This window comes from Rana temporaria, chromosome 9, assembly GCF_905171775.1.
Source record: "Rana temporaria chromosome 9, aRanTem1.1, whole genome shotgun sequence".
Classification (NCBI taxonomy): domain Eukaryota; kingdom Metazoa; phylum Chordata; class Amphibia; order Anura; family Ranidae; genus Rana; species Rana temporaria.
Genome location: NC_053497.1, coordinates 65,557,564 through 65,584,398, shown reverse-complemented (window position 1 = coordinate 65,584,398; position 26,835 = coordinate 65,557,564). Strand labels below are relative to the sequence as shown.

At 43.2% G+C, this 26,835-nt stretch overlaps 1 protein-coding gene across 2 annotated transcripts in view; it reads right to left on the bottom strand.

The window, feature by feature from the left end:
• The window catches only part of DOCK11 (dedicator of cytokinesis 11), a 333,222-nt gene that overhangs the window by 279,974 nt on the left and 26,413 nt on the right, over window positions 1-26,835 (bottom strand). For both annotated transcript variants that reach the window (XM_040323688.1, XM_040323689.1), the window contains exons 2-6: window positions 18,285-18,401; window positions 18,093-18,182; window positions 15,393-15,475; window positions 12,899-12,968; window positions 12,606-12,701 (exon numbers count right to left, since the gene is read on the bottom strand). In XM_040323688.1, the coding sequence (XP_040179622.1) occupies window positions 12,606-12,701; window positions 12,899-12,968; window positions 15,393-15,475; window positions 18,093-18,182; window positions 18,285-18,401 (456 nt within the window). The remainder of the gene's footprint in view (window positions 1-12,605; window positions 12,702-12,898; window positions 12,969-15,392; window positions 15,476-18,092; window positions 18,183-18,284; window positions 18,402-26,835) is intronic.

The window sequence follows — 26,835 nt, the reverse complement described above, 5'->3', positions numbered from 1 at the left end:
AGGGGGGGGGTTATAACGTGTAATCTGCATCTGCAAAAATTGCCAATGCTATATAAATGTCTATAATAAATAAAATAATTTAAAAATATCTGCAGTTCTGCTTTAAAGCGGAGGTTCACACAAAAAGTGAACCTCCTCTTTTCGGAAGCCTCCCCCCCTCTGGTGTTACATTTGGCAGGGGGAGGGGGGTGCAGATACCTGTATAATACAACTACAGTAAAACCTTGGTTTGCAAGCATAATTTGTTCCAGAAACATGCTTGTAATCCAAAGTGTAGCAATAAGTTGCTAAATGTTGTACCTTCATTAAATGTAACCATACTACACTCTTTTTTATACTCAGTTGTGACATGACGCTACGCTTATATCAAGACATCGCTTGTATATCATGGCAAAATGTATTAAAACCTTTTGCTTGTCTTGCATAACACTCTCAAACCAAGTTACTCTCAAACCAAGATTTTACTGTATTTCCACCCACTTCCGGGAATAGACTCCCGTGGGAGTCACGCCCCTTCGCGTCACCCCCCTGTCTTCTGAGAAACACACTGGTCCCAGGAGACAGCGGGAACCAGTGAGGACGCGGCGCGCGACTCGCGCATGCGCAGTAGGGAACCGGGCAGTGAAGTCTCTGGGGATGGCGGGGGGCAGCCAAGACGAGCGATTGCTCGGCTTCGGCTGCCGACATTGCGGGCACCCTGGACAGGTAAGTGTCTATTTATTAAAAGTCAGGAGCTGCAGTCTTTGTAGCTGCTGGGTTTAGTAAATCATGAATGTTACCTTATCAAATGTGAATTTAAAGCTAATTTATGTTGATCTCGAGAGTGTGAATCTCTGTCTAGTTGTATCTGAATGTAGCAATAATAAGGTGACGTCACTGAAGGCACACCACCAAGACTTCATGAACTGCAGTCGGCTCCGCTTCCCGTAAGTGATATTACTCATCCCAATTCTTACTGAAATGACTTTGTAACCAGCACCCATTGTAATAAACAATGAAATATCAAAGTGCTACTATAAAGCTTTTTAAAAAGTCAGTTTAGGAAAAGTGGAAACAAGATGAGTAATGGAAATAAGATTGACTTTTATTGCATTAATAGTCTTAAGAGAGGGAATACCAGCTACAGATGAGAAGCAGATGAAAAGTGCACGGCAACTCACAACTGACATTAACTGGCTCTATTCACTGGATATAACGCATGAGTTATTCATTCTTCTCAGCCATGTGACTGACAGCAATGGTCAATGGGGCAAAGAACACATGCACGTTAGTCAGGGTGACATTTTTCAGTATACTAACCATGTACTCATTTACCTGTCATGGTTACAAATGACTTCCCGGAAAGCTTGCAGGAAGCAGATTGTGGGCTTTCACTCTAGCTTTGGTCTCTGAAGAGCAAACTATGTTGTATCACCTCCTCACTAACTGCTTTCAACTTATTGAAGCCTGTGCTAGTGCACCCAAATTATCTGCATTGCATGCGGATGCGGGCAATTGCAGAGTGGCCAGAATCACTTGATAGGGTCACGTTCGGTAGCAAAATTGAAGAAGGGTATAATTCCTGCCATGGCTGTGGCATGTGTCAACCCCAGGCCACTGCCTCTGCAATAAAAAGGGGGAGTTGCTGGGGATAGTAAAAATTGGACTCAACTGTGGGGTTTTACCCCCCCTCAACCCCTAGTATGAACAAACCCTTTATACTGAATTCTAAAATAGCCTTTAATGCGCATTAATGCACTTATAGCATTAATGAACATTTTAGACATATTGCAGAGGTGTCAGGCGATGCTCCTCAAATAAGAAAAGCAAAAACTGACGTCACCACGCTAAGGAGGAAGGGCTCCGCTTGTTGCCGGCCGGTGTTCAAACCACACATGTGAGGTGTCGCCGTGAACATTAGAGCGAGAGCAATAATTCTAGCCCTACACCTCCTCTGTAACTCAAAACATGTAACCAGTAAAAAAATTGAAAGCGTCGCCTATGGAGATTTTTAAGTACCGAAGTTTGGTGCCATTCCACGAGCGTGTGCAATTTGGAAGCGTGACATGTTAGGTATCTATTTACTCGACGTAACATCATCTTTTACATTATGCAAAAAAATTGGGCTAACTTTACTGTTTTTTTCTTAAAGCATGAAACAGTTTTTTTCCCCAAAAAAACGCGTTTGAAAAATTGCTGCGCAAATACCGTGCAAGATAAAAAGTTGCAAATACTGCCATTGTATTCTCTAGGGTCTCTGCTAAAAAAAACATATATAGGGCCAGATTCTCGTAGATCCGCGTATCTTTGCGCGGGCGTAACGTATCCGATTTACGTTACGCCTCCGCAACTTAGACGGCAAGTGTTGTATTCTCAAAGCACTTGCTCCGTAAGTTGCGGCGGCGTAGCGTAAATTGTCAGGCGTAAGCCCGCCTAATTCAAATTTGGAACAGGGGGGGGGCGTGTGTTATGTAAAATAACCATGACACGACGTGAGTGACGTTTTTCACAAACGGCGCATGCGCCGTCTGTGGAAATCTCCCAGTGTGCATTGCTCCTAATACGCCGCAAGGACGTATTGGTTTTGATGTGAACGTAAATTACGTCCAGCCCCATTCACGGACGGGTTACGCAAACAACGTAAAATTTTCAAATTTCGTCGCGGGAACGACGGCCATACTTAACATTGGTACGCTGCACATACGTCACCATATAGCAGGGGTAACTTTACGCCGGGAAAAGCCTAACGTAAACGGCGTATCTGTACTGCGTCGGCCGGGCGTACTTTCGTGAATTCGCATATCTAGCTGATTTACATATTTCAACGTGTAAATCAGCGTACACGCCCCTAGCGGCCAGCGTAAATATGCAGTTACGGTCCGACGGCGTAAGAGACTTACGCCGGTCGGATCTAATAGAAATCTATGCGTAACTGATTCTAAGAATCAGGCGCATAGATACGACCGGCCAGACTTTAATAAATTAAAATATATATACAGGGCCTACTCAGAAGTGTAGTAGAAAGAATCGCAGTAAAGCTTAATCAACATAAGCTGCAGTAAGAAGACCTCGAACCACACTCCACACAGTGACTGCTGGGCTCTGATTAGGAGGCTTAGAGCTTCGAAACGCGTCAGCCGGCGGTGACCCTTTTCACTTTCTCCATGACTCATCGGAGTGTGGTTCGAGGTCTTCTTACTGCAGCTTATGTTGATTAAGCTTTTCCTGCGATTCTTTCTACTACACTTGTGAGTAGACCCTGTATATATATTTTAATTTATTCAAATCTTTTAACGGTAATACACTAGGCTGGTGCGCCTTTGTTTTCTTTTCTCTTGTTTGCCAATAGGCTATCCCCATCCATGAAAGGCAGCAAGACCGGTGGCACCGTTGTTGATATTATCCTTATGGACAACTGATTTTTGGATTAACCTCTCGTGCGCAGGAGAATTTGTTTTCTGTGTTCTAAAGTCCAGTATGATCCCTCCTGATCCTGGTTTCCCTTTTTCACAAAGGGCACTAAGCCTGATCAATTGAGCTAAGTCTGCTTACCAATCATTCTCCTGTCCAATATGAGTGTCTCATATTTGTGTCTTATATAGTGTCTCATATTTGTGTCTGAGCCGTCACTAGACAGCAGGGTGTCAGGAACACGTGAAACATGGACCAGAGGGGTGCACAGAGGAGCCAAGACAATAGCAGGTTTCTTGTAGTATATGTTCTTAGACGGGATGTTTATTTCTAAAGTTTAAAATGACTAGCATGATGGCTTTAACGCAGGGGGAACAAAACTGCCTTAGGTGTATATATACATCTGATAAAATCTTAATCTTTTTGGGCGAAAAATGCCTGAAAAATGCCTCCCCTGCAGCCCCAGTGTGAGAGCCGAATGTGTTCACACTGGGGCGGTGCGCAGGCGCGGGAGTGACGTCATCGTGGCTCCGGCCAATCACAGCACTGGAGCCGCGATACCCAGAAGTCACTCAGGTATCATGTCGGCAGCGGAGGAGAGGAACGAGAGTCGCTTCGGGGGCTTCGATCTCAGGTAAGTAATTTATAATGAGCTAGTGTGAAAGTAGCCTTACTGCAGGGATATCTGTCATCCTCTTTTCTCTGAACTTCTGGCACTCCAATGGTAAAAGCTTTGGTCTTCAGGAAGAACAGCAGTACCGATGGCCATAGGAGGACATGCCTCTCCTTCCTCCTCCCCCAATGAGAAACGTTCTTTCATTTATTATACTGCTTGCAACAGATTCTGTGAATGGAGGAGATAATTCTGTGACTGATCAGACTCTCCTCCATTCACAGAATGTGCTACAAGTAGTGTAATAAATGAAAAAAAAAATTCTCAATGGAGAAGGAAGAAGGGAGTGTCTCCATCGGACCATCTGTACTACTGTTCTGCCTGAAGACCTGAAGCTGAACCATTGTAGCGCTGAAGGTTCAGCAGCAGGAACAGGACCTGGCATTCCTGTAACGAAGATTTCTCCAGGATCCAGCTGCCTGTACCTAAAATGATAGGCCAAGAAATATTATTTTTCTAAGGCTATTGACAGCGCCCAAAACCGCCCCTGCGAACTCTTCAAGCTGGTCACTCAGACCATGAATCCAGGGTGCCTTGAAGCCCCCAATTCAGACACCCAAGAATTCTGCAATGAATTGTCGGATTTCTTCATCAATAAAATTGAGAAAATCTGGGAAAGCATTCAGCAAAACAATACCCCCTTCAACCCCCCCCCCTCGATCCCTTATACAGCACCCTAAGAAATGCTCTACAACCAGCAAAGTTCACTCTGAACCCCATCTCCATCGATGTCACAAAAAATATCATCGGTGCTCTGCGAAACAGCACAGCACCCAATGATACCATCCCTACTAAACTGCTGAAGGAATGTGCCGACATCCTGGCGCCGTCCATCACGCAGCTTATAAACAAGTCATTTAAGGAAGGCATAGTGCCCTCCCAGCTGAAAGAGGGCACAATCCAGCCCATCTTGAAGAAACCTACCCTTGACCCCAAGGACCCAACTCATCGCCGTCCCATAACAGCCCTCAACGCTCTCTCCAAGGTAATGGAGAAAGTAGTGGTACAACAGCTGCAACAGCTGCAACAGCATCTGGATACCTACAATCTACTTGACCCATTTCAATCAGGTTTCCGTCCCGGACACGGGACGGAGACAGCATTGCTCAAAATATGGGACGACGCCCTTGAAGCCGCAGACGAAAGAGAATCTTGTCTCCTGGTTCTGTTGGACCTTAGTGCAGCCTTCGACACGGTAGACCACAAACTGTTACTGACTCGGCTGGCTGAGGTAGCCAGAGTCGCAGAAGATGATTTACCTTGGTTTTCCTCCGTTTTAGAAAACCGTTCACAAACAGTGAAATTGGGACCTTTCACTTCTGAAAAGCGCACGGTGTCATGTGGAGTCCCTCAAGGATCTCCCCTGTCACTGGTGCTTTTCAATATCTATCTTCGCCCTCTTTTTGAAATCATTAGTAACGAAAAACTACTATATCACTCATATGCAGACGATACGCAATTGTATTTTCGCATCTGCAACAAAAATGATCATCATGCCAGTTTAGAGAAATGTCTCTCTTCAATAGAAAACTGGATGACAAAGAGTTATCTCAAACTCAATAGTTATAAAACAGAACTTCTTCTGTTTCACGCCAGTCGGAAGAATCAACTAGCAACAACCTGGATACCGCCGCCCATTCTGGGCAAATCCATCACCCCTAGCTCCAAAGTCAAAAGTCTCGGTGTCATCTTCGACACCTTCATGACAATGGACGCACAAATAGGGTCAGTAGTCAGCGGATCTTGTGAACTCCAGACTGGACTATGCAAATGCCCTCTATCTCGGGCTCCCAAAATACCAAATCACTCGTCTGCAAGTCGTTCAGAATACGGCCGCCAGACTTGTGACTGGGAAAAAACCATGGGAATCAATCTCACCTTCGCTGAGAATCCTTCACTGGTTGCCAGTAAAGGACAGGATTGCTTTTAAAGCACTCTGTCTGACACATAAGTGCATCCATGGGAAGGCTCCGCAATATCTATGCGAAAAATTAAAAGGCCACAACGCCAATCGCGTATTGCTATCCACCGACCAAAATCTGGTCCAGATACCCAAAGCCAGATACAAATCCAATGGAGAAAGAAGGTTTGCGGTACAAGGTCCTAGACTATGGAACGCTTTACCAACCAGCATTCGGATGGAGGAAAACCACCTGACCTTCAGAAGACAGGTCAAAACTCTGCTTTTCTGATGCTCTGGAAAGACAGCAACAACTAGCGCCCAGAGGCGATTCAGTTCGCATGTGCCGCGCTATATAAGTTTTCATTCATTCATTCATTCTTCATTACAGGAAAGTGATGTGACTAAAACTGTATGAAATTTTATTTTTAGCTAACTTTCAGCTTTAAGTAAGAAAGTGACGGCTATCCAATCCTGGGTGTTTTTCCCTCTTTATATAAGTGCTATACCCAAAATAGTGGTAAACAGCAAGTATAATTAAATGCAAAAAAAAATCAGTTTAAGAATTACGTTAACCAAAACAACATGACTCCACCAATAGTAGCGCTAATATGTTACCGGGTTTCACAATTAGTGAACAAGGAGATAAGATTATCAACAATGTAAAATAATACCTTATAGCAGTGATGACGAACCTTTGCACCCCAGATGTTTTGGAACTACATTTCCCATGATGCTCATGCACTCTGCAGTGTAGTTGTAGTTCGCCATCACTGCATAGTAAGCAACGTCTAAAAACATTTAGATGTATTGTCTACTACATTCACTTTTAAGTGTTGTTTTTGTATATCCAGCTAACAGATGGAAATCCACAACTATGAGACCTGCCACGTCTTCTAACAATCACTCAAAGCCAATGTGACTTTTACTGACAGCCTGAGTGACATCTAATGTCTGTCTCTGGGATTCCTCTGGAACACTGAGTATTCTCTGCACTAACCTCTCACACATAAAATGCACACAATGCAGTTTATGCTGTGTGAATAGATTTTCTTTAGTGAAGCTGGCCCATTTGCACTGGTAATAAATATAATAGCATATAGTGGATGCCTACCATTGCCGCTTCTAAAAAAATGGGAAATAGCAGTAAAAGATTGTCATAAATTAAGCATACACTTAAGATTCTTGGCAAAAACGGATTTTCCTAATGCACTCACATTTATTGGAAATGTCTCTGGACCCATACTATGTGCTGATTTATAAAGCTACAGTAAATCCTTGAAGATTAGTTGCACAGCCTAATGAATAAATATAATATATATAATATATTTCAGATTACAAGTCTAAACTTACATGGGGTGGCTGCATTAGTTTTCATTTAAAAAACTGAACACTGGGAACTAGACTAAAGCTGGCCACAGATGTATCGAAATGTGGCTGCCTCAGCAGGGACCAGACAAATTTTGATTCATCTATGGCAATTCCTGCTCAGGATGAGTTGAGCTAGTGATCGGCATCTCTCAAACGGGAATGCTGGAAAATGCGTGTTCAATCAGTGCTGCAGTTAATCGGCCGCAGCACTGATCAAAGTATTCTGAGTCTAAATACAATAGTGCAGCAGGGAAGATGTTTGCATCCAATGTATCGATGGGGGAATCAATTATAATTTTTTTTTAGATCAGCCGGACAGCTGATTAAAAAGAGAATCATCTATGGCCAGTGTGACAGACCCAACCGGGACAGGGGCTTTTGGAAGGGACTGCAGGTAGACACTTGCCTACTCACTATGGGCCCTGGCTTTTTCAGATCCTCTGAACTTAGGACCTGGATACAGATTTGGGGACTCTGTGCCCAAACCATCATTGACTGCTTCACCCCCCCTGAGACTCAGAGACTCTATGCAGAAGATTATAATCAGCTTACAACAACCGGATGCTAAGGTCCCCTGCTGTTATGTAAAATCGTTTGGTTGTACTTCTCCTATGGATCACAGGAGTGCACTCCTGTGACCCGTTTTCAGCAGAGAGCAGGCTGAAATCCGCTCTCTGCTGGCGTCACAGAAGTCAGTCCAGGCACCGTGTCATCACGACAATAAAGTCTGGATCCACCAAGTCCCTGGACTGACACCCGTCTCAGCCTCTCAGCGAGCCGATGAGAGCCTGAGCTGGCCGCCCCCGCCCCCCCACAGCCCAGGACTCCAATGAGCGAGTAGAGAAAAGGGCTGTGACTGACAGTCTACAGTTCTCTGCGCAAGGGGCTCTGAAAAATGACGGTTCACAGTGTAGAGGCGCCGGGGGACTGCATCCACCTAGGTAAGTATAAATCTGAAAAAAAAAAAAAAAAACCTTTACTTCTCTTTTAAGGTGTCTTTCTCTCATTGTATACTTCCCCATTGTGTGCCTCCTAGGGGTGAATCCCCATTGTTAATTTAGTCACCTATCATTTCTATCTATCTGCTAGTATTGTGTCCACTTCTCCTCATGACCAAACTTTTGTGGGCTCCTGATTAATCAAAGCATTGTCTGGGTGTTTGGCTGTTGATTAGCTTACTGTTTATGTTAGCTATTCATTAGATACACTGTTAGATGTACTGTTAAAAGTACTGATATTACTGTTAACAGTTTTCATTGTTTAGGATAATGTGATCAAGCCCTTACCTGATTTTGTGTGGTATATATTCTCTGTGAGTTTACAATAAAGTCAGTTCCAGTTTGCACCTAAATGAGTGTCATCTAGTTCATGGGTGCAATGTTCAGCTATAATACCTGGTTCCTGGTTCCAGAGTGGAGGAAGCTGTATCTTGACAGAGGTAACCAGGCTGGGTGCCAGGTGGTCCGTCACAGCCAGCTGAAAACTATCGCCCCCCCCCCATTATACCATTGTCTTGCAGGTTGTTTTTTTTTTTGCTCATGCTGCATCTTTCCTGCGCTTTCAGAAAACACAACAAAAATGCCAGATCTAATAGAAGTCTATAGGAAAGCATGGGGAAACCACACTGGGGCAGCGTGAAAGAGGCCTTAGCTCTCTCCGCTCTATCCAAAATATAATACAACGCTTTGGCTGAAGCTGAACTTTAAACCTTCTATAGCACCTTCAATATATATAGTCTATATAAAGGCAACAAGAACCAACCATGCATTGCCATGATGTATATACCTCATATACTGACAGAAACAACAATGCAACAAAAAAAAAATAGTTTTGGCACTTATGCATGGGACACAGAATAATAGCTGGTGAACTATCTGTCCATCTGTCTAACATCAAGGACAAAGATGAGGTAATCATACTTTCAGGATCAACCTTGATTGATACACATATGTTTACACATAGGCAGAGCAGAATCCATAATCGCTTCCCAGGAGGACAAAGCAGGGGGAGTGGAAGTGGACCACTTAAGGAGGATTTCTTTTTTTAGCATAGTATACCAGGTATGCTCATCCTCATGAATCCCTAGAAGTGCCAACTCCGGGGAAGCCGAAAGGGTCAATTGCATCACTCAAATACGACTAGAATTTTGTAATATTCGGACAAGCCCAAAACATGTGCAAATAGGACCCTAGATTAACCCGACACCGAGGACATTGCGGGTCGCGTATTGGATACATCTTATGATGTATTACAGGGGTGTAGTACACCATATGTAGAAATTTGACTTGACTCAATTTGTCTTTTGAAGAAATCTCTCTATCCAAGGAGGGAATGTCATCTCTCCACATCTCCCACACATACTCCAGCTTAGAGGAGTCAGTATTGAGGAGCGCCCCATATAGAGTGGAAAGGGGTTTATCAATGTCACCCTGAACGAGTACCTCAATCGGGTCAAGGGGCGGCTGAAGAGAAAAGTGTAAATGTAATGATTTATTTTTTATTTTAGTGGGTGGAGTAGGAAAGGCATAGACCCACTCTCAGACTTTTATTCTTGTCTGTGTCCCTGGTGGGGAGCATTACTCCCTATATTTGTCCTTGTGCGACAGAAAGTAAAGGGAAAGTCAAAATGTGTCTCAAGGAGCGGGTGGACTACTTGCCTAGGCCTGGGATATGAGAGGGGCTTGAAGTCCTTGGTTTGGTGGGCCTGTGCATGGTATTTTGTTGTGCTAGACCACACTCAAATTTATTTTTAGTAATTATAGTTGATATGAGTGGGACTCTCAAGAGTCGGGACCTAAGTTATATGATCCCCAAGTGCTGTATTGATACTGTACAATGGAAAGTTGAGATTGTTATATTTTTGTACTGAAAAACTTTAATAAAAATCATTGAAACATAAAATCTATCTCTAGATCATGCGAGAGTGAGAGTTAATCTTCCAATAAGGACACCTGTTCCAATGACAAGTGTCTAATATCGATGAGCCAAATGTACTTGGGTTTGGTTTAGGGTGGATTGGCGAACTTTATTGAAGTTTGGATGTCAAATCCAACCTATACCCGATCTGAGACCCAGCTAAATACCCATCTAGCAGCTGAATGGGCCAGATGAGGAGAACTTTTTTTAAAGTTTGGATGTCAAATCCAACCTATTCCCGATCTGGGACCCCGCTGAATCCCCATATAGCAGCTGAATGGGCCGGATGAGGATACGTCACAGGTTGTTAGGATGTTGGTGGAAACTGGTAGTAATACCACTGCAAAATGTTTTACTTTTTGCTGCAGCTGGAGGTTCAGCTCAGTTGAATACCTGTATTTAGTTCAGCCTTCACTGTACCTCTGAAGAAGCAAAATACAGTTTGAACATGGATTTGGACCGAATTCATCTCACTTAGTAGAGATTTCCTCTCACTTCCTGTTGTATCTCCAGAACCAGAAGTAAAGGGCAAATTTCCAAATAGGACATAGACTAAGAAAAATGAACAGGGGTTTAAGCCCTTCAAATCTAAAACATAAAATACATAAACTTAGGGCTCTCCAACAAAACAAATATATATCCCTCTTCCTTCTTGATTAATAGATCCTAAAGAACATAATACGCTCTGCATAAAAGTCGACAGCTTTCTGGCACAGAGTTCTGCTATCAATTGTTGTCATAATAATCAACTAATAAGCTTGTTCATGAAAGGGAGGAATCTTGTATGCACGATCTTTATCATTCAAATGCACATAAGGCAGCATCCCTGTACACATGTTAAGCGTGTTGTTCTATAGCTCCCCATTAGGCCTCGCTCCTCTGAGTTTTGCATATCACAGGTGCAATGTTATTGTGGGAGTGCAGACAGTACAATTATCCGTGGACCCATGGGGATACTTCCTAAAATGTACTAGTTTTTCACTCACATCAGATTTATTATAGAAAAAGCATCAATCCTATTCCCTTTACATCTGCTCTTCTGTTATCCTCCAGCTGAGTTTTTTGCAAGGTTACATGCAACATAAAATTCAAATTTTGACTTAGTTTTCTTATAATGTAGAAAATGAAGGCCTAAACAGGATAGCCAATAGCCAAATTAGTAGAAACCGCAATAATTGCACAACAGTTGGGCAAACCAATGGCAAAGAAAATATATTAGTAATGACAAACAAGAGACAACCAGAGAGTAGCCCCTAATCTCGCCTAAAGGGGGTTGTGCCACAATAACAGTCCAACCCCTTTCTCAACTGGCCAGCACGTTGGGGCCCAAATTTGCTGAGGAGCATTTAAGAAAAAGTTCCAACAAACATGCAGTAGCTCCACTTATGTCAGCGCTGCAACTGGGTCTACATACTGTAAAGTGCTGGGGAATCTGTTGCCACAGTTTTAGTCCCATTTTAGTCATCTCAATTGTTTTAGTTTTAGGCCTCGTACACACGACCGAGAAACTCGTCGTAAAAGAAACAACGTTTTCCTCGACAAGGTTCTTGTCAAGCTTGACGAGAATCTTGTCAACCTTTCCTTGTATACACACTGTCAAGACAAAATCTTGTCGTTCTCAAACGCGGTGACGTACAACACGTACGACGGCACTATAAAGGGGAAGTTCGATTCCACTGGCGCCACCCTTGGAGCTGCTTTTGCTGATCGCGTGTTACCGCGTGTTAGTAAAAGTTTGGTGATTTCCGCTTTTCAGTCTGTTACAGCGTGACAAATGTGCTATCTCCATTATGAACGCTACTTTTACCGAAGGTGCGCTCCCGTCTCATACTTTATTCTGAGCATGCGCGGGTTTCTAAGCATACACACAAACATGTTTCTCGTCGTAAACCAGCCCAACGAGAAACACGACCAGGAAATTGAGACTCCCGACGAGAAAAAAGAAAGCATGTTCTCTTTTTTTCTCGTCGAGATCCACAACAGTTTTCTCGTCAAAAAACATACACATGACCGTTTTTCTCTGCAAAAATGCTCTGCCAGGAAAACGGTCGTATGTACTAGGCCTTAGTCGTGTTTTAGTCAACTAAAATAGTATTCATTGAGTCGACTAAAATGTCGACAAAATTAACACTGATGGTGACACAGACAGCAATAAAAACTGACAGGGGTTCCAATCCATCTCCACTCTATTTAAAACAAAAAAAAGGTTTGCCTTTAGTTATACTTTAAAGGTCTTCTTCGTCAGGTTGGTATACAATTTTTGAGGTTAATAGCACTTGCTATCAACTCTTCTGTTGATTACCAGCACTTGCTCAGGCTTAGAATATGAAGAAGATAAGATATCATGATGCTTACCTTCATAGTGACAGGGATTGTAGTCCCAATATTAGCTTTATAAAGCCAGCCTTGTTTAATAACGCCTCCTTTATGAGAGCATAATGATGCAGAATCCTGAAGAACAATAACAAGAAGAAAATTCATTATTATTAATGATAAAATAAAACATTTCTGTAACACAAGGTACTCCATATCCAAGAACAGTGAAAACTCGAGATATGCCCATAAAGCAGATCTATCCTGATATAACACCCTCCCACTACTGTGACCATTAAGGATAAAAGCACTTTGTATATGTCTCAGCTTCCTACCTCATCTTTGTCAATGTCCTCATCGATCTCAAATAAATGGTTAGGAGTCTTCTCTGGCCGAAAGGATTTGCTAAAAAAGAAAATAAAAAATTAATATATTATCAGTATAACAGTAAAGAGCAAAACTATATGATTCCAGCAATTTTGAGTCTTAAAGGAATTTTATTTTACAATTTTTACCAGTGATACACTTTCTGGACATTCTTTAAATGTTCAATTATTTATTATTATATTCATAATTTCACAATATTTTACATGACTATGCCACGTCCTTCTAGGCAATTTATATTTTTCTGTCTGCCATGGGTGATGTGCACTATTACTGTAAATAACCCTGAGCTGGAACCTATGTCATCCTATTATATTCCTTGTTTCATTCTCCCACAGAAGGAAAGATGGTTTTTGATTGGCTGCTGTGAGCCACACCCCAGCGTTGCTCCACTTTTTATCACATGCCTTTTATAATTTCAAAAGGCAGTCCATGTATATTCTAACATGACTGTAACTAACACCAAGGCACAGTATAGCTCACAGTATCTTCAAATCCAAGAACAGAAAAAGTCAGGAGAAGGATTTCATGTTACTTAGGTCAAAAGGTGAACTTACACAGGTCCTCCTCCTCGCTCCCCTCTCCAAGTCCCGCTAACCTGGACTGCGGCAATCTCTAGTTCTAAGCCCTGGTATATCAACGAAAGGAGTCTGGGGGCTTATAAATCCCCTAAAACTATATGTCCAAAACGTCCCTCATCAGGAGAAATGTTTTAGAGCATTCTAATTGGTCAGCTCCTTCACATGGGCAGCGCCGAGGAGGGAGGGATGTTTTAGAGCATTCTAATTGGTCAGCACCATCACATGGGCAGCAGGAGGGATGTTTTAACGCATTCTAATTGGTCAGCACCGTCACATGGGTGGCGGCGACCAATCAGCAGCCGCCGCATAGCCCGTCCTGTCAGCTATGCAGAAGACGTGTGGATGCAGAGAGGATTTCTAAGTCCTGGACTCCTGGCGCGGATATACCGGGGCTTAGAGCCAGAGATTGCCGCAGTCCAGGTCAGCGTGGACCAGGGGGACGAGGAGGGGGACCTGTGTAAGTTCAATTTACAGATTTTTCTGTAAAGATGAACTTACACTAATGCATTCTATGAATTAAGGTAAAAAATAAACCTTCCAGTTGCTATTCCTCCCTGCTCCTTCCCTAAATACTTACCTACTTTGATCCAGCACTGTGCCTGACTGCAGGTCTTCTGCCCTCTCTCCCTACTGTCACAAGTTTGGCTGAGAGCAGTGGGGTCATTGGCTCCTGCTGTTGTCAGTCAAATCCAATGTGGAGGGAGCAGGAATGGGGCCAAGCCATGCATTCTGTGTATGTCTATGGATCCACACAGTCTGGCTCGGGATTGTGCCTGTATGTGTACCCACATAGGTAATGGCGGAGCGGAAAGCACCAGTGGGGGACCACAGAAGAAGTTCTGGACTGCTCTGTGCAATATCCTTGCACAGAGCAGGTACATGGTTACATTTAGTTAGTCAGGTTGAAAAAAGTCCATCTAGTTACACCTTTAAAATAAATAAATAAAAAATAATATCAAACAATCCCATATACACAATCCTATACCCACAGTTGATCCAGAGGAAGGCGAAAAACCCCAGCAAAGCATGATCCAATTTGCTACAGCAGGGGAAAAAATTCCTTCCTGACCCCCAAGAAGCAATCGGATTATCCCTGGATCAACTTTACTTATAAATGTTATATTGTATGCATTTAGTAAAGAATCCAGGCCTTTCTTAAAGCAATCTACTGAACTGGCCAGAACCACCTCTGGAGGAGTCCATTCCATATTTTCACAGCTCTTACTGTGAAGAAACCTTTCTGTATTTGGAGATGACATCTCTTTTCCTCCAGATGTAAAGAGTGCCCCTATGTCCTCTGTGATGACCGTAAAGTGAATAACTCAACACCAAGTTCACTATATGGACCCCTTATATATTTGTACATGTTGATCATATCCCCCCTTATTCTCCTCTTCTCAAGAAAATAAATTCAGTTCCTCTAATCTTTCCTCATAGCTGAGCTCCTCTGTGCCTCTTATCAGTTTAGTTGCCGTTCTCTGCACTTTCTCCAGTTCCCCGATATCCTTTTAGTGAACTGGAGCCCAAAACTGAACTGTATATTCCAGATGAGGTCTTACTAATGATTTGTACAGGGGCAAAATGATCTCTCTCTCTCTGGAGTCCATACCTCTCTTAATACAAGATAGGACTTTGCTCGCTTTGGAAACCGCAGCTTGGCATTGCATGTTAATATTGCTCTTATGATCTACCAAAACCCCCAGATTCTTCTTCACTACGGATTCCCCCAGGGAGAAGGGGTTATAGATACTGAAATATATAAATACCAAAAACATGAATGACTCAGCTTTTATCTAATCTTTTACATCATATAAATAATAAAGGAATTCTTCATTGCGTTCTACATTCAGTAAACAGAACTCACCAGGGCAAGGCTCGAAAGTCCCCTGAGTACTCCTCAAATTTGTAGTTCACCACTTTCCAGTCCAAGCTGTAGTATTTTATGCACTGAAAAAATGCAATAATTACATAGTGAAACATTTAAGAGACACTAAACATTCTCTAACAATCACATCAGAATAATGACTACTTACAGCAAGAACATTGAACATTAATATATGTGCTAGAAAAATCCTAACTGCTAAAAAGTTTTTTTTATAAAGACACTGAAAAGTGATTTAGCTTCTCAACTGCTTACCACTAGGTTTTTTTCTCTAAACCCGAAATAACAAATAAATATAGAAGTGGATATAATTGCTTAGGAAGAAGGCTCTATGGGGAGGATTTACTAAACTGGTGCACTCAGAATCTGGTGCAGCTGTGCATAGTAACCAATCAATGTCTGACTTCAGCTTGTTCAATTAAGCTTTGACAAAAAGTCTAGGTTCACACTGAATACGGGTTTGAAATTGTGCAAATTCAGCTGAACTCGCACGATTTCAAACCGGCATTTCAGTCCGACTTTGAGGTGCGATTTGAGAGACATCTGTGCACAGATGTCTATTGAAATCGCCCCCAAAGTCGCCAAAAGTAGTGCAGGATCTACTTTTGGGAATCGGTGCAGCTTCTAGGTTTTAGCCCACGTTCACATTAGGCTGATTTGACTTCAAATCGAATGTCAAATCAGCCTAATGTGAACGTGGGCTAAAACCTAGAAGCCGATTGGTTACTATGCACAGGTTCACTAGATTCAGTGTGAACCAGTTTTAGTAAATCTCCTCCTATGTGACAAGCCATTGTAGATGTAGTATAGCTATAGCTAACAAAAAGTCAGAAGATAAACAGAGATATATTAATATGGAGGTAATGTGATCCGTTGACTTACTAGGCTTGTTTCCTCACTATTTATTAGGAATAGGTTTACTGAAGTTGCTATCTGCCTCAATAATGTGTCAAACTGGACAGTGTTACTCCCAGTTATCAGTTAGAATACATAAGAGTATTCTTCAACGGATGACCTCTGGTTATAGAGAAACTTAAGATTCCTTTGTCTCTTCTCTTGGGTTATTACATAATTAAGCTGCTAAGCAATTTGTCTCAAAAAAGGTAAAGCAGGGTTCATTTAGACCCAGACTACCCCATGGCTGATAAATGTATATTTCTGTAGTGTGAGATCTTTGGTACTGACTGCTGATCTCAGGAAATGTGGAGTGACTTGAGGTGTATAATGACCATGCTGCTCACTATTCTGTTTGCTGGGGTCTCTAACGTGAAAGCCCTGCCTTTACCAAGATTGTCACCTCCACACACCATAGAACAAGACATGGTAAATCAGCAATGGGGAGAAGATCAGCTGCAGGGAGACCACAAGGAATACTGGTGACTAGTGTATGGCACTCTGACCTATTCTTTATTTGGGCACAACTTACCCTATTTAAACATGAAACATTAGCTTGAAATATGTGGAGTGAGCACAGTTTTCCCATAAAGGGCTTTTCTTTTTAATCTGTGTGTTGTTTTTGTGTATCAGATCATACAATACCACAACGTGTACAGTTGTCAACATTTGGGGTCCTAGGAGCACTATACATTTTCCAATTCTGAAATGACCTGTGTATCCTCAGTCCCCCATACTGCTCTCTGTCCCGAAATTAGCATCATCTAGCAGATGATATCACCTACCAACACCTTGTACTGACAACTTGGCCTCTCTCACAAAGTGAATCCACACCAATGCAGGACAAAGTCATCCAGTGCCCAGGGCAAAAATGCCAAACTGCACCCCTCTCCTGTGTGCTGTGTGTGCACTTGATCATCTTCTGTAGCTGGGATCCCACTAACAGTTCCTACCAACTCTGTCTTACTGCTCAGCCTCGGGTATGCACCAATCGGGTTTCATGTGGACCCAGAATTGGGCAGTGACATTGTGGGACCTGCTTGCAATGTGTTCTCTGCCTCTCTCCTTTTAGAAAACAGTGGCCTTAATTAGTAAGTGCCGGTTCACACTACAGCGACTTGGGATTCGACTTGGGGCCCCAAGTCGCGCAAAATGAGAAATTCCATTAAAGTGAATGAGAGCTATCTTAAGGCCCGTACACACGGTCGGACTTTTTGCCAACAAACTTCAAAATCTGCAAGTTTTCAAATTTGTCCGATCGTGTGTACGATCCATCGGACCAACTTTTTCGGGTTTCATCCGACAAAAAGTTTGGTCTGCAAACGGACAAACTTTACTTTACTTTATGGTGCCTAGTCCGACCGTGTGTACAGCAAGTTCCTGTATTACTTCAAGGGACTTGTAGGCAACTTGTACCCATTGATTTCAATGGAAGTTGCCTCCAAAGTCGGATCACTGTCTTAACTGAAGCAACTTTACAGGAAAAGAAAATAGTTTACTCAGGCAAACCCCTCCCTCCCACAGAGCTGATTATTCTGTGATTGGCCACAGCCAAAGTCGCCTGTCATGGAGGCAACTTTAAGTCGCGTTGCAAGTTGATCCAAGTCGCGCTGAGGTCGCGCTGAAGTCACCTTGCAAAGTCGCGCTGGAAGTCGGTTTGCCCCTGTGTGAACCGGCACTAAGACAAAACATAACCTAAGATAAGACAAAATGTAGCAAACCATAAAAATCAATAACTAATATCCTTTAATGAAACTGATACATGAATTTATCATACTGTTCGCATACCTCCTTCACAAACAGGCTCTTGGCTTTAGCTTCTGCATCTTTTGGTACCGCTGACTGTATAGTTCTGTGTTGGCGATCTACTGTAGAAATCTGTATAAAAGTAATGGCAAATGCAAAAAGCCAATGGTGTTACTAAAGAGAATACAGAGAACCAACACATACTGTGCCTACTGTATAGTGCAGAACACTCACAAACACATCCTCCATAGGGAACATGAGCATATCTCTATGGGGATCGCTGAAGATCTGAGCCTTCCTCTGGGAAATGACCAATTCATAGTCCAAAGGTTCCACCACTCTGGCCTTTTCCTGTACAAAAATGAAATATGAATGAGACCAACTTGTCTTATAAAGTAAAACCACAGAGATGTTACTACATTTACCATTATTGTTAAAGTATATATAAACACTGGCCCAGATTCAGGTAGATCCGCACAATATTTGCGTGGGCAAAGGGCAAAGATTTTTCTCTGCGCCCACGCAAATATTTCGATTTGCCCGCGATTCACGGAGCAGTAGCTCCCTAAAGTGAGCGGGCGCTATGCTAATTAGCCCTGCGTAAGGGCGCCTAATGTAAATGATCCCGCCGGGGGCGAGAATCATTTAAATTAGGCGCGCTCCCGCGCCGAGCGAACAGCGCATGCTCCGTCGGGAAACTTTCCCGACGTGCATTGCGGCAAATGACGTCGCAAGGACGTCATTTGCTTCTAAGTGAACGTGAATGGCGTCCAGCGCCATTCACGAATCACTTACGTAAACGACGTGAAATTTACATTTCACGAGCGGGAAGGGCGGCTATACTTTAGCATTGGCTGCTCCTACTATGAGAAGGAGCAGCCTTACGCTAAAGTCGCCGTACGGAAACTCCGTACCTTGCGTGCGCAGGGCCCGCGCAACTTTTGTGAATCGGTGGTAGTATGCAATTTGCATACTATACGCCGATCACAATGGCCGCGCCCCCTAGCGGCCAACGCAAGAATGCAGCCTGAGATATGAAGGCATAAGGAGGCTTATGTCTGTCATATCCTAGGCTGCAGTCCGCGTAGCGATGTTCCTGAATCAGGGGCATTCGCTACGCGGGAGCAAAACAGCTATTGCGCCGCGCAACCTATGCAATAGCTTCTTGAATCTGGGCCACTGTCAATGAACTTCTTTTGTGAATGAGGGGTTAAAAAAACTAGGACCAGCGCAAAGTGGAGAGATAATGAGTAACAACAACTAGAGTAATTAAAGTAATTAAACAGGTGAGTATTGATAAGGAACAGCAGGGTTGTATAAGAAAAATTAAATGAAAAGAAATCAATACTAAATTGATTAAACCGCGCTCCTTCCGTTTGAAAGTGCAAACGTGCAAAGTGATTTCAACTAAACACCAACATGATAATATGTGTGTAAAAAGTCCAAAACACAAAATAAGTTCAACGGTGCAAATAGTGAATGTTCAAACAATGTATCAGAGTCCTCACACAATGTATCAACTTCTTCAAATAGTGTACACAATCTTCATATCTCTGTTGGACAGTAGGTATATTTGACTGAAATCTCTTCCACCACTATCACCTGTCACACATCCTACTCACCAGACTTCCATGACCCCTATTACAGGGAGTCATAAAACGCATATGGGTATATCCAGCAGGAGTTGTACACGATCCCAATGATGATCCCAACGTTTAACCGACCTCCAGGACACTCACACCAAAAAGGAATCCAGATCATTTGAGCACATTCCCACACAAAAAACGTTTAGGGAGAGTTGTCCAATGGTTAATGGGAAAAAAATAAAGGGCTTCCATAGTGAAGTATGTCACGATTTTATTCCAAAAAACTGATAAAAACAAGGTAAAACAGCAAATGTTGCAGCTTAAAAATCCATGTTCATGGACTCTGATACATTGTTTGAACATTCACTATTTGCACCATTGAAAATATTTTGTGTTTGGACTTTTTACACACATATTATCATGTTGGTGTTTAGTTGAAATCACTTTGCACATTTGCACTTTAAAACGGAAGGACCGCGGTTTAATCAATTTAGTATTGATTTCTATTCAGTGAACTTTTATGTGATCCATTTTTATCTGTTAAATATCCTATTGAAAGCATGTTGTTATATCTGTGCAAAAAATACTTGCTGATCCTGGCAGAAACCTGTGGTGCTCCTAACTTCCTGGATCCAGCTGACAACTCTGCCTCTGCTGCACCAAATTCACAAGCAGTGTTGTCATCTCTGCCCGAGTACTCCCTTGTTGGACTGCAGAAATCACTTCTCTTTTCTCATGGCAATAACATTAGATGGAGGTGTTCTGTAGTCCAACATTAGAGAAATGGTGGGATGATAACACTGCTTAGGAGTTCAGTGTGACAAGGCTGAGGAATCTTCCCACTCCTCATGATAGCACCGATTACCAAACACCACTGCTGTCACACATGTCATTTTGTGAAGTACTACATGCAATTACACGTGTTCAGAGTATCTAATCTACCTCTGGACACACACACAATACTATTTATCTAAATGCAGCTAAGCTTCAAAGTGTTCTCTGAATGGCACCTGTGCCCAATGAGTGATCTTTTGTGTTCAATATACAGCAGGCCAGCCACTTGGCACGGTTCCTGGAAGCCCTGGGCATCCAGGGTTATGCACCCATCCCTGTCAAACTCGGTTGTGCAGGTAAGTCCATAAAGCCAATGTGTACCTGTTTACTTTCTGCCTGCACACAGCTCAGCTGTAGTAAAAAAAAGTAAACAAATGTATCTGACCACTGAACAGGGCTGAGCGCCCATGTGAATGAGCCCTGATAAGCCTTGATTTCCCCCACTTATACCTAGTACATACGATCAGAAAATCTGATGAAAAATACAGATTTTGAAGCAATCGTATGATAATCTGATCGTTAGTACACAGCTTTTGGGAGCTGATCATGACAGTTCATGCCAAATTATCAGAAGGGACAAACAGGGAAATTTTTCGCGTACGATATCAGAACAAACGATTTCCATTCAATTACTGTGTATACTCGAGTATAAGCCAACCCGAATATACGCCAAGGCACCTAATGTTACCACAAAAAGATGGGAAAACGTATTGACTCGAGTATAAGCCTAGGGTAGGATGTCCATCTGCATGCCTCACTGTGCCTCACTGTGTCCATGTGCATGCCTCACTGTGCCCATGCCTCGCTGTGTCCATGCCTCACTATGCCCATGCCTCACTGTGTCCATGCCTCACTGTGCCTCACTGTGTCCATGCCTTGCTGTGCCCATGCCTCGCTGTGTCCATGCCTCACTATACCCACACCTCACTGTGCCCATGCCTCACTGTGTCCATGCCTCACTGTGCCCATGCCTTACTGTGCCCATGCCTCACTGTGTCCATGACTAGACTGATGTATAACATGGGAGTCTATGGAAGGAGTGCCCAGCTTTGAAAAATCAGTGCTCCCCAGCCATAGGTCCCCTAGACAACAAACTTTGGACACTTATAGAGGAGAAATGGGGCTACATGTGTGCCAAGTTCCAAGTCCAGGGGATCTACGACCAGCACCGGGTCCCCAAAGTCAACGGAGAAATTACCGTTTAACATGGGAGTCTATGGAAGGTATGCCCAGCTGTGAAAAATTTGTGCTCCCCGGCCGTAGGTCCCCCGGACAACAAACTTTGCACACTTGTAAAGGAAAAGGGGGGAAACATGTGTGCCAAGTTTGGGACCTATGGCCGGCCAGTACCAGGTCCTCAAAGTCCGGGAGATCAGGTGCAAAAAGGTGACTCGAGTATAAGCCGAGGGGGGGCATTTTCAGCACAAAAAATGTGCTGAAAAACTCAGCTTATACTCGAGTATATACGGTAGTACAGTCCGCAAAAAATCAGAAGACCAAGACCACGCATGCTCAGAAGCAAAAGAATACATTACAATACAATGCAACACATCACATCACTTCCGAAGTTATAGTCTGTCGTACGAGAATTTTCGTAACTTTAATAACCTCTTTATTTTCTAAATGAGACTAGTATGCAAAAAATAAATAAAAAAATGGAGGATCATTTGTCTAACATTCTCATTGTGTGTATGAGGCTTTACTGTCCTGCCGACAATGATTTCACCAGACAGAAAGTTAAAAGAAAGAAAAAAAAAAAAAAGTAAGGAAATGTTAGAATTACGTTCGTCTTTTCTTTTATTGCTGGTGTCCCTGTTGTATATATTCCCTACTCCTTGCCTTGTGAAACTGTTAAGGGACAAAAAAGAAGCCCTGAAGACCAGTAAAAAAACTTGAGAGAGGTTATAATCCTACCTATCCAAAAAAGAAAAAAAAATTGGCTTAGCATGCAGATAATAATTTTGCATGCATGACTGATGAAGCATCATGTTCTAACAGAAGAGTCCATGCCACAAATACCAGTACAAAGTTTAATTTGAAGCTGCCCTATTTGGAGAAGTTCCACTGCTCCGAATATAAATCACCACTGTTCATTCTAAGCATGTTCTAACAGATTGATAAAGACTTCTAGGTTCAGACAGGCTGCTTGCAAAGAATATGGAAATATAAGTCTATAAGAAAAAAAAAATCTTCTAAGAATCTATAGCTTTTCAAATTACTTATTTTCTCCATTATGTCAATGGGCTGAAGGTCAAAATGCTTACTACAGACTTGGGTTGTCCCGATACCACTTTTTTAGGACCGAGTACAAGTACCGATACTTTTTTTCAAGTACTCGCCGATACCGAATACCGATACTTTTTTTTAAATGTGTCCCCAAATGCAGCCATGTCCCCCCACAAATGCAGCCATGTCCCCCCACATATGCAGCCATGTCCCCCACATATGCAGCCATGTCCCCCACATATGCAGCCATGTCCCCCAAAATATGCAGCCATGTCCCCCCACATATGCAGCCATGTCCCCCCACATATGCAGCCATGTCCCCCCACATATGCAGCAATGTCCCCCCACATATGCAGCAATGTCCCCCCACATATGCAGCCATGTCCCCCACATATGCAGCCATGTCCCCCCACATATGCAGCCATGTCCCCCCACATATGCAGCCATGTCCCCCCTATATGCAGCCATGTCCCCCCTATATCCAGCCATGTCCCCCCTATATGCAGCCATGTCCCCCCTATATGCAGCCATGTCCCCCCTATATGCAGCCATGTCCCCCATAAATCCAGCCATGCCCCCCCTATATGCAGCCATGTCCCCCATAAATCCAGCCATGTCCCCCCTATATGCAGCCATGTCCCCCCTATATCCAGCCATGTCCCCCATAAATCCAGCCATGTCCCCCCTATGCAGCCATGTCCCCCATAAATCCAGCCATGTCCCCCCTATATGCAGCCATGTCCCCCTTATATGCAGCCATGTCCCCCTTATATGCAGCCATGTCCCCTCTATATGCAGCCATGTCCCCCCTATATGCAGCCATGTCCCCCCTATATCCAGCGATGTCCCCCCATACCTAGATGCCGCTGCCGCATGGGTTAAACAGCGTGCAGAGAACATCACAGTTTTTATTTGAATAGCTGTAGTATTCCCCGCTGCGCCGCGTATAGACACTTCCCCTTGCTCGGGATTGGACATCGGTATCGGGACAACCCTACTACAGACAAATGTAGGAACGGTCCAAAAATTTGCTTCTCTATAGTGGACTACAGTTTGTGGGTTTTTAAAAAAATATATATATATAATTAATGTTCATCCGCTGACACCCGCTATCCCATAGGGATACATGTATGTCCATTTTTCATCCGAAAACTGAGCTGACATACGGTGCGCATGTGTGAAAGGGCCCCCTTAGGCAGAGTGACATGCTATAAAAGGGGTATTGTATATCGGCTCACACTTATATTTTCATTTCTAACAGGTTAATTGAATTTTTAACATCAACTAAATATCACAGAACTATGTTCCTCTTATAAAATGTCCCGTATATATACAAATGGTCCTCCAGAGTGACCAGACTGGTAGAGATGAAGGGCACACACTGAGAATAGGAAAAGCCCACATCTGAAATCACACATAAAACATTGTTCTTCCAATAGTGTTCAGTCACACCCAGCTGATACCACAGAAATTGATTTTTAGAACCCTTTTGGTAAACCTCAACCAAAGCAGAACATTTTCTGTCCACAAATATTCAGCTCCAAAGCCAGAACTCCCAGAAGCTCTCCAGGAACAAAGTCATATCTCTTATGAAGAAAGGCCTGTCCATAGTTCTCAGTGATAAAGCTACACTCGGGCAACAGGAAACAGTCTGATGTGTGCAAGAGTGATTGAACAGTCTCTCATCGCTGGTGAAAGCAGCTTGTACTGTAAACATTTGGATCAGAGAGCATTCATATTGTAGCTATGTTAAAGTAGAACTCCATCCATAAATAGGATAAAAGGGAATAGCCCAATAAAGGATAAAATTACAAAATCTGCTTTTTCTGCAACATTCAGCTTCAATCTAGAGATTTTCCCTGCAGTACTTTTTTTTGCCTCTGGATGTCCTCAGTCTGATGGCCAGCATCATTCACCCCACTTCCTATCCTGGACTTGCCCAAACCTGTGATTGGACAGTAAAAGGAGAAACAGCTCAGTAATGAGCTCACCTCTCTACCAATGTGCTGTCTCCTCCTATCAGAATGATTTTTATCAGGGCACAAACTGATTGGCTCCTTGCTCTGCTTCTTCTCTTTTGTACAGGAACTGCAAGAGAATGTACACCAGTGCAAATTCACACATGCAGGAGATTGTGATTGGCTCTCTATGGAGTCGGTTCACACAAAATGTTCCCATTGCCCAACGAGGAAATAGAGAACATGCTCTCTTTTTGGCTCGATGAGTTTACCGACGGGTTTCTCGGCGAAAAGTGTACACACGACCGGTTTTCTCGGCAGAATACATCTCCCATCGAGTTTCTTGCTGAATTCTGCTGAGAAAACCGGTCGCGTGTACACGGCCTGACAGCTCTAAACTTTAATAATAAAATCAGGAAGCTGATTGGTTTCTATGCAGAGCTGAACCAGGTTCTGCACCCGGTTTTAGTAAATCAAAGCCTTTAGGCTAGGTTCACACTGCTGCGAATTCTATTGTGAATTTGAGCAGTTGACATTTCTCAAATTCGCAAGTCATTTAAATCACATAGTTTAAAAAACCTTAGTGCTGTTCACATCAATGCATTGCGAATATAAGCTTGTGTGATGCAAATTCAGCTCTATAAACTGGCATTCCCTGAAATCGCTATTTTACCGCGATTTTGAATTTGTAGCAGTGTGAACCTAGCCTTAGGTCTATCAGAGCTTTCCACACTTGCATCCATTTACAATAGACTAACTCTGATCTGTCATTTTTCAGTCCAGGAAACCAGAATTTTTTATTTATTTTTTTTGGACCTGAATGGACTTAGAGGTAGGTGGATATAAGCAGATGCATGGCTGCATTTAGGCCCCTTCCACACGGGGCAGATCTGCTTGCAGCGGTCCGCCAGCTCAGCGGGAGATCTCTCAGTTGATCTCCGCTGAGCCGGCGGATTACAGGTCCCTCTCTGCTCACTGAGCGGGGAGAGGCTTGTTGAGTGCCACTGTCTCCTACAAAGAAAATCGGACGAAAATGGACAGCGTGTCCTTTTTTTATCAGATCCGATCCGATCTGCCATGGACGGATTTTAGCGGATCGGATGTCAGCAGACATGTCACCGCTGACATCCGACGCTCCATAGAGAGAGGGCTTTATGGAGCGGCTGTTCAGGTCTGCTGAAAAAATTGAAACGGTCCGCCCGTGTGAAAGGAGACTTAGACTTTGTAGAGTCTGTTCAAACCGTCTGTGTGAAAGGAGTGAAAAAAATTATTTTAGCCAACTCAAAATATTATCAGAGTTTGTTATTATTATTTTAGTCTTTCGAAAGCCTTTCCTTTTTGCAAGTGATCACACAATGTAGAAGGTGCAGTAAGTTGTCCAACGGAACAGTTAGATCAGCCTTTCTCAACTTGGGAGGAACCTCTAAAAGAACTTTCTGGTTTCAGGGGACCCCTGCTAATAATGACTATGGGGCAGATCCTCAAAGAAATTACGCCGGCGTATCTATTGATACGCCGCGTAATTTAAAATTTTGCGCGTCGTATCTTTGTTTTGGTATCCACCAAACAAGATACGACGGCATCTGTGTTAGATCCGACAGGCTTACGCCTTAGTATGCCGTCGGATCTAAGATGCAATTTTCCGATGGCTGCTGGGTGGCGTTCACGTCGTAATCGTTGAGTATGCAAATGAGCTTTTTCCGACGATCCACGAACGTAGCATTCGTTTACGTAGTTTCTGTTCGGCTTTTTCCGGCGTATAGTTAAAGCTGCTATCTGTTGGCGTACTCAATGTTAAGTATGGCCGTCGTTCCCGCGTATAATTTTGAAAATTTTACGTTGTTTGCGTAAGTCGTCCGTGAATGGGGCTGGACGCAATTTACGTTCACGATGAAAACAATGACGTCCTTGCAACGTCATTTGGAGCAATGCACCCTGGGAGTTTTGACGGACGGGGCATGCGCAGTTCGTTCCCGCGCGGGGACACGCTTCATTTAAATTAAACACGCCCCCTACTCACCCCATTTGAATTCCGCGCCCTTAGGCCGCGAGAAATACACTACGTCGCCGTAACTTACGGCGCAAATTCTTTCTGGATTCAAACCAAAGCCAGGTAATTTACGGCGGCGTAGCATATCTCAGATACGCTGCGCCGCTGCAGATCTTTGAGGATCTGCCCCA